Source organism: Carassius auratus, chromosome 49, assembly GCF_003368295.1.
Source record: "Carassius auratus strain Wakin chromosome 49, ASM336829v1, whole genome shotgun sequence".
Classification (NCBI taxonomy): domain Eukaryota; kingdom Metazoa; phylum Chordata; class Actinopteri; order Cypriniformes; family Cyprinidae; genus Carassius; species Carassius auratus.
Genome location: NC_039291.1, coordinates 4,875,079 through 4,891,458, shown reverse-complemented (window position 1 = coordinate 4,891,458; position 16,380 = coordinate 4,875,079). Strand labels below are relative to the sequence as shown.

Below are 16,380 nucleotides of genomic sequence, written 5' to 3'. Positions count from 1 at the left end.
ATTGTGCGCCAGTTCCCACCTCCTTCTTCCCCGACGACTATGGAGTTTTATATAATTACACCTTGTTTATCTGTTGTTAAGGCTGTCGATATGGAACTTGCTGCTGCTTCAGGCTTTTCTTTTGGGGATGCTTTCATTAAACTTATCCGACTATTTCAACACACTGTGTTAAATCAGTGATATGCTGTTGTTCAAGCTAACTAGTGTATCTATAAAGTGCTTGATACTTAAATGTACAGACTGTAATTTTGCTTGTATCAATGCTAAAAATTATCTGGACAAGGGATAATGCTGTATTGATATATGTCATACTGTTTTAAAGGGGCATGCTGATCTTTTTAGCTGTTATAAATACTTGTTGTGTTAGCCGTCGTACAGGGTCATACGCAGGGCCAGATTAACCATGCGGGCAACTGGGCAATTGCCCAGGGGCCCAAGACCTCTAAAGGGCCCAGGGCAGCAAGGGCACGAGCAAAATACTGTATCTGGTAATCTCCCGCTTTATATTAAACAAACTTTCAACACGGGCTTGTGCGCTGCACAGAGAGACGCTGCGCTGCCTATGACTTTGAGCGTGAGTTGAGAGCGGTTGAGAGTCAGTCTCATGCGGACTGACCAATGAAGAGAGGGCCTCAAGTTAAGACCCTCTCCTCATTGGTCAGTCCGCATGATGTGGGTCAAATGTTACGCTGGAGCGGGTTACGTCAGGCGTTGCTACAACAGAAAAAAATCTGAAATGGAGAAGCTAAGTGGGAGTGCGAAGCGGAAATTAAAAAAGGAAAGGACATCAGAAACGTAGAAAATTTAAAGTATATACCTAAAATAAGTAATTTCTTCACTTCTGTTAATGTTGCCGACAGATCTGTTAAGTCAGCTTCCGTCAGCTTCCGTCAGCTTCCGTCAACGACGAGGACAACTCAGCTAGCCAGGACTTTTCTACACCGCCAGCTTACGTTTACAGCCCTGAGAGCGAAGAGCATTTCAAATTCAAACATGCACTTCGTCATTATTTAGGACTAAAATTGTGTGTTTTGCCAGATTATGTAGCATTTATTTCTGTCTTGTCTTCTTCAGAGAAATTGACAGATTTCTAAATGTTTATGTAGCACTAAAATGTTTAACTGGTTAATTGTGCTGTGTTATGTTGTTCTATTTTAAAACAAGTTAAAATGAGCTTAGGATAAAAATGTTTATGAGCAGATAATCGTGATACTGCATTTTATTTATTTATTTTTTCCTTGAGGTACCAGATTCATTAAAATGCTGTAAATTGTTGTGGAGGGATAACTGGCAGATTTCAAATTGTTTGTGTTGGACTAATAACTTGATTGCCTTGTTGAATTCTGGGGAAACAGGGTCACCCTGTCAGGGTGATTTCTGCTTAAAATGAGCTGAGAACCAAATTGTTTCTTGATGTGTTGTCTGTGGTCTTCTGTTATAGCTCTATCAATTCAATACATTTCTATTGGGAATAAATGTTGTTAAATAAACAATGGTTTGAAAGTGGTTGCTTATTCATTCATTTTTGTGAAAATGGAGTATATTTCCCTCCCTCTCAATGTAGTGCGTCAATTTTACCAGATTATACAGATGCTGATGTGTTTTGTTTTCATAGCATCATATGTGAGTGAATGTCTTTGTTAGGGGACATAGTACTGTATTTGTAGTTCTATGAGCATTTAAATATTTGCAAATCAAAATACACCTGATGACAGTTAGAATTTGAAGTATTGAGTAGATTTACTGTTTATTACAGTAATACATTCTGTATATGACCATATTATGGTGATCCTGGGGTCGTGATTGATGGGGCCCTTGAATATTGTTGCCCAGGGTACAACAAAGTGTTAATCTGGCCCTGGTCGTACGGGTGCTTGAAATTTAATGCAGTCTTTTTAAGGTTTAAAAAAACAAACAAACAAAATAAAATGCTTGAATTTAGATAAAGTGCTTGAAAATGCAGTGCATTGGTTCATAATAATTAGCTTTCTTACTGAATGATCAATCATTGTTTTTCATAAAATAAGCAGCAGTGTGCTCTTTATTAACAGACGCCGTCCCATATCTTACTGGAGGTTGCTGCTTCAGTCAACGATAGCCCAAAATTGTTCAACTGTCATTGTCACTAAAATCTATGGACATTCAAATTTAAGGACATCATACAAAATGTGTATACCGGTCCAAATGCACCACTTGCACTTGCCTACAAAAATCCAAATGATTTACAAAGTAAGGTGTGTGTGTGTGTGTGTGTGTGTGTGTGTGTGTTTGTATCTGTGTGTGTGCTTTAGATAACAATGCTGTATGTATGTAAACAGGTAAATAACCACAGTTGTAAAGTGCAGGAAAATTTAAATGTCCTTGGAAGTGCATGAAAGTGCCTGAATTTTACTTTGGAAGGTGTAAGAACCCTGGTGTACTATTCTCTGAAACAACAGGAGGAGACAAAGAGTAATTGTCCTCTAAAACGATCGGGAATCACCAGTGAGTAGTCATTGGCTGCATCCAAAACTTTAGGCAGCTGACTCGCTGCATATCGAGTCTCACTCTTTGCTGCTATAACTGTAGGGACCAGCTGTTCTATCCCTCAGGAGGGGATGAACACCCCTCGCTATTTGAATTAAAGAGGGGCCTTCTATTCTCTCCCTCCTTTTAGAAGGGAGAATACCCCTCTGCTACGCCACGATTGGTTGATTATTTACAATACCTGGATGATATTGTTCAAACTACTTTGGATGTTTTAGGCCCAGGATGTGTCCTGTATGACCGGCACACATGGCCACCCTAAGAACACTCCCCCCAACCCCCATTTGTTCTTTCAGGAGCGGAGCCCTGTGCTTCAGGATGACTTCATCTAGTCTAATTTCTGGGTTGTAATAAACTGTAAATGGCAAGGCTGCTGGGTTCTGAGTAGGAATTAATAAGAACTAATAGAGAATGCCTGTGGGGACAGCAGCCTGTCTTTAAGTAAACATTATGACTTCTTCAGGGGAACTGTTGGCAGAGGGTAGCTGCTAAGGGATTGGGTTCTGGCTTGATGAATCATGAAGCTGTGGGATAGATAATTTGCTCCTTGATGCTACACCAATAGCGCTAATAAGGGCCTCTGTGCTTGACTGTCTGATTGGATGGCTAACATTGTGCATGAACATATTAAGTAATTGAAACATAGAGCTGTCTATAGGAAATAAATTGTGAATAAAACAAAGATAATGGATTTTTAAATAATAATAATAATAATAATAATAATAATACAAGATAAATAAAAATATAACTTATTGTTTATTATTTGCAGTATAAAAACCCTGTAAGTCTCTTGAGCTATGAAAGACCATTCTCTGAATGTAATTTGTCTAAGATCAGCTGTTGATGTATAGCCAGAGTAGAGTGGTTAGATATATGTGAGTGTAGTTGTAAGTGAGCTGGTGTTTAGAGTTGAACAGTACCTGTTGTGAGTTACTGTGATGTACTGAGATGTGACAGGTACTGAAGTGTGCTCCGAAAGTTCGAGACGCCCCTAAAAGCCTTAGTGGCCTCACCTCTACTATGTATCTCAGTCAATGCTAGCATTGTGTGTGTATGAGGTGGACAAAAAAGAGAAAGACACACAGGTTGGATGCTTTGCATCAGCGAAGGAAACTCTCTCTCTTATTCCTCAGCTTCCTGAACTCTGCATTCAAATAATACCCAACAGCGTGTGCATCAAAAACACTGGATGTAGAATGAGAGGGGATCCCTCCACCCCCACCCCCACACACCAAAGCATATAATGTAGAGGTGCTAGTACACTTTTTACTCCATTAAATATTACATGTTTTATATTACTTTAAATATGTATACAGTACTATATATTTACAGATTAATACAGTTGTTGATGCTATTGGGACTATATGTCACACTACATGGTGTTAGTTGTAACAATAAAAGTTGACATCAACAGCCTATCATAGTCTTTTCTCTCTCTCTCTCTCTCTCTCTCACACACACACACACACACACACACACACACACACACACACAGTCTGGTTCATCCTGGTGGGGACTCCCCATAGGTGTAATGGTTTTTATACTCTACAAACTGTATTTTCTATCGCCCTACACCAAGTGTATCTTGACTTTGAAACTGACCATGTTATTTTACCTGCTGATTCAATTTCATTGCAAACCCTTCAGCCATTTCACGAGTTCACCCTTACATCTAATCTGAAGGCAAATAGTAGGCATATTTTGGCGTGCTGTCCTGGGAGAGGGGTCCGGGCCCGGAGCATAGCCCGAACCCAAATAACTCCCCCTATCCCTAATTTGGGATAAATAGATTAGAAGTGAGGAGTTGGGGTGGAGGAGGGTTGCCGAAAAACTGTCGTGGGACAGGAGGTAGGAAGACTGGATATATATACGCTTGCGTGCTATTAAGATGATTAGCTAAACGAGATGAACCTGTGCCAAATTGGATGATTATCTGATCGTGCTTCTCCCGAACTTTGTTAATAAAACCACATTTACCTATATGCTTTTGGTTATTAGATTGCATAAATTTGGAAGCTTTCAAGTAAAAAGCTGAACTTGCTTTTCCCAAATGCATTGTCTCAAATGAAAATAAATCAGAAAAAAAAAAATAACCAAAGTCTTTAGCATTATGTGACAATTACAGGCAGTTGTGTTTAATTAGAGATGAAGGACAGTGGCCCTCCAGGACCAAAACTGCTCATCCCTGGTCTAAAATAATAAATGATGCAAACCATTACTCAGGAGCTCTGTGGTACAGCATGAAAATAAATCTTGTCAGGAGCATTCGTAAGACAATATAAACTTCTCTACACTAGTGGAAGAAAAAAAAAAGATGAAAAGCTTAATTAACATCTTTAGAGACTCTTGTTCTCTGTATCTCCTCACTCACTCTCAGTTTACAAACCAATGCGGGCAGAACATACAAACAAACAAGGCAGCTAATAAACCAAGGAGTTGATGCTCACTGGAGGTTTGGTATTGTTGCGTGTTCATCATCATTCTATTCTTATCTCCCAAGCAGCAAGTGCAAAAGAGGGACCATGTAAGCATTAAGATTACATCGTTGCACATTTGTGACCCAGGAATGTAAGACATGGCGAATTCAGTTGCCTTTGAAAGTCATTCCCAGTCTCTCTATGGCACTTATAAAGCATCTTAAGTGGAAAAGGAGAAGAGAGGAAAGCTAATCTTATTAGTGCACAGTGCTCAACACACACCGATGGACTACAATGCTGAGACAAGGGAGTTTGGTTCACTTGTCCTTGAAACAACCCACTTTTCCTCTTACACCTTCCTTTTCTGAAAAAAAAATAAAAATAACATATTATTATTTTTTTCCCAGTTTAACAGTAATAGTTTTTTTTTTTTTCACTTTAAATAATACAACTGTATTATTTTTCCACTTTCAATAATCAAAAGAAGGCAAATGTTTTTTTTTTTTTTTTTGCCCAATCATCTCTTAACAGGCTCCACCCCTCCCCCTCTGTTTCTTGTGTCAGATGCAGTCCAGTGCAGGGGCCCGTTCTTCGTACATCGCTTATTACATCCGAGATCAAATGACACATCCAAGATGATATCATCGTGCTAATCATGATCCGGCTAATTGGGTTACTCGAACACACCTGTTGTGTATGATTATTATCGCTGGATTGAGTTATCTGAGATAATTGCGCGTTCATGTGTTGGCTTAAAAGGGGATATGTATCGATACTCGAAACCATGATCAGCAGTGCAGCGATTGGCTGGTGGCAAGATGGCAATGTAATGACGTCATATAATTTAAAATGACACCCGACTTAAAACTTAACAAATTTCTGGACTTTTATAAGAAAACAGCCAAGTAAACAAAACTACATAAATGTTATAATAGATACATGAAACAGAATAGATAGATGTTTTTATTTTATTCGATTTTTTTTCATGATTCCCAATTATTTAGATTCGCAATTTATAATAGTTGTGCAGTCTTTACATTTTTATTTCAATGTAGAAATTATCTATTCATTTCATTTTATATTTGGACAGATTTGTTACCTGACAGCATTAATGAAAGTTTCTTAAGGGTCAATATCATGTTATCTGCATCTCCTGCGCTCCATCAAGCCACTCTTATAATAGCAGTCATCACTCAAAATAATGCACGACTCTATTATCTGTATAGCATGTGTGTAAGACTCTAATACAATTATGAAGTAATAATTTTATGACAAATAAATATTTCAGTGAGTAAAACTGGCTGTGTTTATAGTAGGCTGTTATGGACTACACAGCATTTTTATATTATTAAATAATTCAATTATTTTTTTATGATTATTATTTTAAATTATTGTCCCTGGATTAGTACAATACTCTTGTAATAAAGTAGCGGTGGTAGTAGACATATTTTGAGTATCAGTTCTGGTTGAAAAGAAGCGATCTAATCCTGTTTACATGAAATAAGCCTGCTCCCGAGCAGGTTTAAGCTTACGGACCTGTTGCTATGACAGCAGCTCCGGGATGAGCTTCGAAGAACCAAATGATCCAAGATCATGCCAAATCGTCAACATTTAAATCCAGCTAACTGAGTTAGCCACGTACACCTGATTGTTTGACATCATAGTGACGTTAGGTTTAGGGGTGGGGTTGGGTAAGGGGGGTCATTTAGATTGCATGATTTAGAAACAGTTTGAAAACACCCACATGGTGATAAATACCCACTTTTGCTCTGCAGAGACCTAAGTCTCGATGCAGTCAGTGGCTCAGAGACAGAAATCTGTGGATTTAGGATGGAGAAACAAAAGCGCAAAGGGGTTGCGGGCCAAAAAAAAAAAAAATTCTAGAGGTTGATGCCTCAACATGTGCAAAAAATAACCGAAAAGTTCAGTTCTGTAGTTTCAGTTTCCAAGCCAACAGTACCTGACGACATTTTGCAAAAACAGGTGAACATAGCACATGGAGGTGACTAGCCATGGCAGCGCTGGCGGCACCCAGGCAGAGGAGCAGGTGTCTGATAGTAAAGTCAAGGAGGGACAGAGTGAGCAGGAGAGTGTAATAGAAACGGTAAGCATGGTAGTTATATCATTAACAGGAAGGGAGTGTTAATCAGTGCGGTTGCAGGAGGATAGTGTGATAATTTAATGTTACCTAAATTACTGAATATTAAACCTTAGTACTGAATCCCACCATTTAGAAGCTGGCATTATAAGAACTATACAAGTATCAGAAGCATGCATAACCATTGGAGGCAACATATGTTTGCATGATTGCAAGGTTAAATGGAGACCCTGAAGTAAACTAATTAGAATTTTGATCAAGCCTCTTAATAATTCAAGTGTGTTTCAATTTCATGACTTTGATGTACCATTCACAACTGACTTTCAAATTCCGGATTTTGTCAGCACAGCTTATAATTTATGTTAAATTGATTTGCTTAATGTGCCTAAAAATTATTATTATTTATTTATTTTATTTTATTTGATAAGGCTGAATTGTGGTATTTTAAACCTGTTTAATCGCTTCTCTTTTTGTTAGAAAGGATTATGGACCAGCACACAGAATCGAACACCCTTTCTCTTTCCCACAGCTAATTGGGTGTGGAACACTGTCAGTGCAAGGAATAAGCATTAATATGATAATTTACAATTATTTTGGGAAACACTGATTTTAATGTGTACTCTTGTGAGCCTCTTCAATTCAGGGCATTTAGATAGCAGGCTTTAACATCCTGGTGCATACTCCAGGGCCATAATCTCATCTATTAATTTCATGCCTCACACATTGTGATATTGACCAACACACTGAAATACACCTGTATGAAATAAATGTAAAGTATTAAATTATGAACAGACTGATGATACAATAACCTAATGAGCACATAATGAGTAGGGAAGAAATTAGATCTCTTTAATATTTCCCTTTTCCTCCCTTAATCTTAGTAAAGATATGAAACAGAGACTTTTATAACACTCTAGTAATAGTAAAGTCTCCTTTAGAGTTTCAGAAGAAATTACTCGATTTTAAGATAAGCACATCTGAGATTTTAGGATGAACTAGTATGAATCCATAAACCAGTATGAATCTAGTATTAAAATGCTCTCAAACAAAGTATCAAGCTATGATCTAACATTAGCTAATATGTCAACTATAGTCTCATTTTTATTAAAGTTATAACATCTCTTGATTTTGCCATTTTGTCTCCCAAAATATGAAAGGGCAATAACATTTTCATCTGGAATCAGTTTTTGCACCTACAGTGTGTTGGATTTGAATTAAATAAAGGAATTCAAAAAGTGGGAGAAAGTGTTGTTGAGGGTGAGATGGATGAAATAGTGTAGAGAGCGAGGAATTCAGGAACAACTGTGGGATTAGGTGGCACAGGCCAATTCAGTGGATTATGGGTGAAAAGGTCCTAGTCTTATTTGGTGCAGATGACAGGCTGGCGGTCCCATAGAGCAAACAAAGGACATGTCAGCCATGCTTGAGTGGACACAGGCTCTCTGTATCTGCTTGTCCACAGGAATGTGTACGTTCCATTTTTTTCTCTGCATATTCTCTTTTCCTCTCTTTTTCAGTCTATATCTCATCAGTGTCCTCACTCTTTTTCACCTTCTCTTTTTCTGGGATGAGAAGTGAATGAACAGAGAAAGGAAAAACTATCTCCTCTGTAAGATAGAAAACAGCAAAATAAAAAATAAAAAAAATAAAAAACAAACAAACAAAATATTATTTTTATGATTATTATATTTTTTTTGTTTTAATAAATTATTTTTTTGTAATCTAGAAATTTTAATAGGTGTTATGTCAAGATGAAATTGGACACACACTCGAGTGTTTTACCTACTCCTCTCACTTAGAAAACGATTAGTGATGTTCTTTTGGGTAACACTTTACAATAAGGTAAAATTAGTGTATTAAGTAGCATAACCAAAAAATAAGCAAAAATATTCTTAATTCACGTTAACTAAAGTAGTTAACTGGTGAACCTTATTTTAAAGTGTCACGTTTATTTATTTATTTATTTATTTATTTATTTATTTTTTTAATTAAGATTAAAACAGACAAATTTGAACCTTTTTACCTTTTAAAACTTTTTATAGTTGTCCATATTATTTAATGTAATACATGGAATTGGGAAGTTGGTAAAAACACACTGTCATGTTTAGTATATGAACTGATTAATTGATTGTTTTTAATCGTGTTATTTGTTAATGTTGTAATGTATGTTTATTTTTGTTTACTTTTATTAAGTTTAACTCTTCCTTACATGACCCTTCAGGTATCCTGTCTTAACGAGGTACTGAGGAATGCCCAGTTGTCATGGAAACCCAGTCACAGACCATTTCTGCAGCAGAGAAGAGGAAGAAAGTGGAGACCACTGTAGCCACCAAGAGCGCACCCACCCGTGCAGACATTAGTGAGAAGGCCGTGGCCTCCAGCACTACCTCCAATGGTACAGCTTCAACACTTTAACCTCTTCTGTTTAATCTCTTCTCTTACTTGTCACAGTAAAATCTCCCTCGGACAAACAAACAGAGCTGCTCACTGTCTCACAATGAAAGCTGTCAATGTGAAAAATTTGTCCCACTATATTTTTTGCACAAATTTGGACACAGAAGGGCCACCATTCAAGTGGAAATGTAATATTCTGTGGAGGGATATAAAAGATATATATATATATATATATATATATATATATATATATATATATATATAATATATGTGGTGGGTAACCTCGAAGCGAGGATTTACAGATCACAATGCAAGCGAGAGAAGTCATGGATGACAACATCCTGGATCAACACTGTTCATGTACCACAGAGAACGATTATATTAATTTACATCTTACTAGTTTAATATGGAGAGGCACTGAAATGTAGACCTTCATTTATGTGTTTTTTACTTACACTGTACATGATGTGAGAACAGTTCACTATTTAGGTTTGTTATATATATATATATATATATATATATATATATATATATATATATATATATATATATATATATATATATATATATATATATATAGTGTAATTGGATTGATATATAACACTATAATTCATTTTTCATATTTTCCATAACATTATTACATTATATTCTATAGGTTTAATGTTTCTGCAGACAATGTAATTACATGCAATTGTCACATAACTGTATATTCAATGTTTTAGAAGAGTGCCATTAAATGTAAAGCTAGTATTAAGAGAGTTTTCATGAAAAAACAAAAAAAAAACAAACCCAGAACTGAACAAAAAAAAGCTCCCAATAAATATCCAAACAGCAATGATATTAGAGCATGTATTGTTATCATGTATCTTGCATCATTTACATTTCTTTTTACATTTGATGTTGATTTGAGTTATTACTTAATATTGCCATCATACCAACTGATAATTTATTGACTGATTTTGAATTCAGTTGAGGTATCTATCTGACATATTATGACATAACATTGTTGATTTTTATATAAAGTCTTTAGGGCCAAAGGCTAGAATATATTATTTTTAGATAAATTGCTCAGAGACCAACCAGTTGGACAGAGGTTATGTACAAACCATCCAAGCACCTAATTCCTGACCATTTCTATAGGCTACATTTCATTTCATTCATCATGCTAAATATTATTAAACTGGAAAGAAATTAAAGATCCATCTTGGAATGTCAAAATAATTCCAGGCTGAGTCGACAATTATATTTCACCCAGTATTTTCATCGTTAAGTTGTGGAGATCTGATTGATAAAAGCTTTATTTATATAGTACCTTTTAAAACAGTGTTTACAAAGTAGCCTATTTTACAGAGAGATGCATATATGAATTTGCAGAAAAGATCAAAATACAAACATAAAAGAGATATAGTAAAACAAAATAGCTACAACAACTAGTTTGTTAAAACAAAAATACAACAATAAAAAATCAAGGAAATGCCCTGCACAAATCTATATTGAGACACTTAATTCAGGTGCAAAATTAATTAATATCTATATAGTGCATGACCACATAGAGATTTGAGAGTGCTCTGGACACAGTTTGAGTGTGAGAGAGATATGTTTTAGGTTCGCACACTCTCTCCGGGAGAGAGCAGTGTGTATCTGAGATTCATGCTTGCGCATTATATTAATGTGCTTTTATGCTACAGTAAGGCTCTCTCAACATTTGTCAGCAAAATAACACTATAGACATTCGAATCCCACTTCCGTCATGGGATAACACATTTGCATAATGCACACCTATGTTCTACATTGGCCGGCCGCGAACAACTTGACCCAGCCCATAGACATGTCATTCTACTAACAACTGCTTCTCTAATCTCGGGAGTTCAGTGCGGGATTCAAAAACGCTTGCTGTTGAAAGATGGATCCGTATCCTGTTTATTTGGGCCAGCTGTTCCACTGAATCACAATCTGTAAGGATGATAAATAATAGATGTTTATATTTTCTATAGAGCATTCAGAATACAGAACTATTGAAATAGGCGTATAGCTTCCGACACCGCTGTATGCCGTAAACCAATCACAACAGTTTAGGTCATCTGACCATTCAGAGCAGAGCAAGCTAACAGAAAGGAGGGGTTTAGAGAGACTGAATCTTTGAATTACTTCAAATGAATTGTTTGAGAATCGCTGGAACATTAGGTGATATTAAATGGATATTTTGAGAGAACTACCTTTGACCTTGCTCGCATGTAAACCTATTGTAGGAGACTACCAAAACAATATTAGGAACCTTAAAAATGGCAATATAGGGGCACTTTAATGAAATATGACAACCAGAAAATGAAAGTTTTGTCTTTATTGGGATTGGAGCTGAATGCTAAGGGCCATTTTGCTCTGTTTTGTTCGAGTTTAGGAAATGTAATAAAATAAATCATATTGTCCATCCTCTTAGGATACCTTGAATCAGTGTTACGAGTACCACAAGCACATAGGTTTTTATTTTTTTATTTTTTCATAGCATTAACACCCTCAAACCAATGGAAGCTTTGGATCTTCCAAGGTTACTCTATACCACTGAAATATAAAGATGTCTGAGTTCCGCTCTCCATGCAACTGATAAAGAAGTTGACTGCCATTGGCTCACCTGCATTTGAGGGGAAGGGCTTACCGATAGGTCAACTGTTTAAAGTGAAGTGTGTTATTTTTTTGGATGTCAAAAGTACCATCCAAGTAACACTCAAATATTGCCCTATTTTGTTGAGAATCATTACCACTTCTACATTGCCACAGCTGCACCAATAGTAGTGTTTCCACTGTCAGGCCAGTGCGAGCCAGGGCTTAAAACGGCCCAGGTGGGGCTAATAGCTTCGGGCCAGTAGCACTGAGCCCAGAATAGCACATGGTTTCCACAGCCTGAAGCTCCGCTGTGCTTCACTAAAACCCACGCTCTCAGGAACAACGTCACACAACCTCATCATTTCACCAACAAAGAGAAGTTATCATAAAACTAAGAAATAAGTCACTGGAACTAGCGCGATCACAAAATGAACATGATAAAAGTGGCCGTTTGTTTGCATGCTTTGTTAAATATTTAAATAAAAAAGCATCAATGTTTTACTATAGATTAAGTGATACATTGATAATAATGAATGACTATTTATTAGTCACACAGAAATAAATGTATTTCTATTTTATTTATTTATTTTTTACGCTTATGAAAATAGCCTGCTTATTCAGTCAAGTCTGTTTCTGTTTATTTGTAATCACAGTAGCCTATACGTCACATTTAGAAAGAATGATAATATCTCTACTTTTATAAAAGCTCCCGAACAAAAAACATTATTATATTTTTATGATCTCTTTATGAAACTCAGATAATATAAGTTACTAAATAAATGCACGATTGTGATAGAGAATAAGGCCCCCGTCCACACGGAGACGCGTTTCTGTGAATACGCACAAATTTTTTATCGGATAGGCCAGGGGTGCCCAACCCTGCTCCTGGCGATCGACTGCCCTGCAAAGTTTAGCTCCAGTCCTTATCAAACACACCTGAAGCAACTAATTTAGGTCTTCAGGCTCACTTAAAAATTAGAGGCAGGTGTGTTTGATTAGGGTTGGAGCCAAACTTTGCAGGACAGTCGATCGCCAGGAGCAGGGTTGGGCACCCCTGGGATAGGCGTTTCGTCCACACGGATATGGCGTTTTCGCAAGGTGAAACCGCTATTTTTTGAAACCGGGTCCCAGAGTGGATAAATTTGAAAACGCCGTCTTTGCGTTTTCGTCTGGACGGCTAATCTGTATATTTTCTGAAACGATGACGTCATCAGCCCACGTCTCCCTCCAGTCAGACACCTCTACGTCCCGTAACAGCAACAAAAACATGAACAAACACTGAACGATTGTCTTTTTATTAACTAACATTAACACTGATTAATAAATGTATTGTTCCATGTTCGTTTGTGTACCACGCGCAAGGTTTATGAGCATAGTCCAAGTCTTCTTCTCTGTTTTTAGTGTATCTCTGTGGCAGAATTACAGCGCCACATACTGGTCTGGCATGTATACTACATCATTTTGCGGTTTCGTGTGGACGCGGATATTTCTTGAGACGAGGAAAAAAAAGATCGGATTGGGGTAAGCTCCGTCTCCGTGTGGACGGGGCCTAAGAAGCTGACGTCTGATTTCTTCAAACGGTCATATTTAGCATGTTTACTTTGGTAATGTTAATGCCTAGCGTGTCTTTTGCATCATTTATAAATATTTCTCCTTTGTATGATGATTATAATCCACATCAGATCAAGTTATTGCAAAGACTCGCTGCTGACTGAAAGTGAGTTTTGAGCTCAACTTATTTAAAAAGGTTTGTAATTTTAATTTTTAATGCTGGTGGTATAGCTGTTAGCTTTCTGAAATGATCCGTGATGCTGACGCTCTATCTTTTTATAAAAGCTCCTGAGCAAAAAACATTATTATATATTTATGACAGGCTACGCGGAGCTAAACTCTCGAGACAAGACTTATGACAGATAAAATACGTTACTAAATAAATTCACGATTGTGATAAGAGAATAAGAAGCTGACGTCTGATTTCTCCAAATGGTTGCATTTATCACATTTACCATGCTAACGTTAATGTTTAGCGTGCATATAGTTATACTTGTTTGGACTACATATACTTTTCTGGGGTTTGTGATGTCACAAAGTGGTCCATTAGAATATCATTAAAATAATTCCAGCCTACAAATATTTGAATGGTTGGGGAATCTGAATCAGCCATTGGTGGTGTACCATTACGATTGCAAACAAAATAAAGGGCATTTTCCGTCCTTTTCCAATGAGCTACTGTTATCGATGATAGACTACCTAATTTGAAGAGTAAATTAGGGGTGTTTGGTTTTTCAGAGTTGACTCCGGCTCCTGACTCCCACCTCGACTCTATTTAGCTTGACTGTCCAAATAACTCTAATTTAATGGTGACGTTACCTTTAAACAATTGTTTTGTTACAATTGTTTAATGACTGCAAGTCTTTCTCCTTGAATGCTATTGAGCTTAAAATTTGTGTTTTAGCCCATGTGAGCCCTTTACCCAGGCATAGATGTCCATCCATCAATTATGAACATTCAGCCGCAAACATGAGGTGAGAGCGGTCGCGAGCGCGGATGGGAGAATGGTGCAGGATTTTTTTTTTTGAGCAACTGGGATGGTGCCCCCTCTGGGATTTGGTGCCCTATGCAGACTGCGTATTCTGCATATAGGGAGCGGCGGTACTGCAGTTAACTTTCACGCAAGTCGCGACCGTGCATGCCGTGTTGTGATGGTGAATGGCACATTGCACTGCGTGCAGCCGCAGACCAATCGGTGTTAACGTCATACCACCACATCCGCGAGACCTTTTCTTTTTATATCATACACACACCATCCCGATTGGCCTGCACACACTGCTTAGAACATGTAGTTATAAATAAATTATAAATATAATTAAGTATCGATACTTTGCAGAAAATATCGATACCAAAATAGAAGCTTCTGAGTATCGATATATCGATACTGCAGCATTGATGTGCACATCCCTAGTCAGAGTTGTCAAGTAACGAAGTACAAATACTTCGTTACATTACTTAAGTAGAAATTTTGGGTATCTATACTTTACTTGAGTATTTATTTTTCAGCCGACTTTTTACTTCTACTTTACTTACATTTTCACTCAAGTATCTGTACTTTCTACTCCTTACATTTTAAAAATAGCTTCAGAATCAGAATCAGAATCAGAATCAGAATGAGCTTTATTGCCAGGTATGTTTACACATACAAGGAATTTGTTTTCGTGACAGAAGCTCTGCAGTACAACAGAATGACAGCAACAGAACATAAAACACATAATAAAAGAATAAAAAATACAAATAAGTAGATAGTGAATGACAATATACAAATGACAATTGTAGGCAGGTATATTACAAAATGAAGTTATGTATGTACATATATATTGTGTGCAAAATTTAAGTGTATACTAAGTATGTGTGTTAGATAAATAAAGTGTGTGTGTATATAAATATAAAGTGTAGTGTGTTCACCGTTATTATCAGCTGTTCATAAGATGGATTGCCTGAGGGAAGAAACTGGTCCTGTGTCTGGTCATTCTAGTGCTCAGTGCTCTGTAGCGTCAACCAGATGGCAACAGTTCAAAGAGGGAGTGTGCTGGATGTGAGGGGTCCAGAGTGATTTTGACAGCCCTTTTTCTCACTCTGGATAAGTACAGTTCTTGAATAGATGGGAGAGTTGAACCGATGATTCGCTCAGCAGTCCGGACTACCCTCTGTAGTCTTCTGAGGTCAGATTTAGAAGCTGAGCTGAACCAGACAGTTACTGAAGTGCAGAGGATGGATTCAATGATGGTGGAGTAGAACTGTTTCAGCAGCTCCTGTGGCAGGTTAAACTTCCTCAGCTGGCGAAGGAAGTACAACCTCTGCTGGGCCTTTTTTACGATGGAGTCAATGTGATTGTCCCACTTCAGGTCCTGAGAGATGGTGGTGCCCAGGAACCTGAATGACTCCACTGCAGTCACAGGGCTGTTCATGATGGTGAGTGGGGGGAGTGCAGGGGGGTTTCTCCTGAAGTCCACGATCATCTCCACTGTTTTGAGGGTGTTAAGCTCCAGGTTGTTGAGACTGCACCAGACAGCCAGCTCTTTTACCTCCTGTCTGTAAGCAGACTCGTCACCGTCCTAAATGAGGCCGATGAGTGTGGTGTCGTCTGCAGACTTCAGGAGCTTGACAGAGGGGTCCTTAGATGTGCAATCGTTGGTGTAGAGGGAGAAGAGCAGTGGGGAGAGAACACAGCCCTGGGGAGCTCCGGTGCTGATTGTACGGGTGCTGGATGTGTATTTTCCCAGCCTCACTAGCTGCTGCCTGTCTGTCAGGAAGCTGTTGATCCACTGACAGACGGAGGTGGGCACGGAG

At 37.7% G+C, this 16,380-nt stretch overlaps 1 protein-coding gene across 2 annotated transcripts in view; it reads left to right on the top strand.

Annotated features, from left to right (window-relative positions):
* LOC113066065 (transcriptional activator GLI3) overlaps positions 1-16,380 on the top strand; it is a 302,707-nt gene that overhangs the window by 22,324 nt on the left and 264,003 nt on the right. For both annotated transcript variants that reach the window (XR_003279117.1, XM_026237669.1), the window contains exon 2: positions 9,263-9,436. Coding sequence is in view for 1 of the 2 variants with exons in the window: in XM_026237669.1 (XP_026093454.1) it covers positions 9,304-9,436 (133 nt within the window). In the remaining variant the exon portion in view is untranslated. The remainder of the gene's footprint in view (positions 1-9,262; positions 9,437-16,380) is intronic.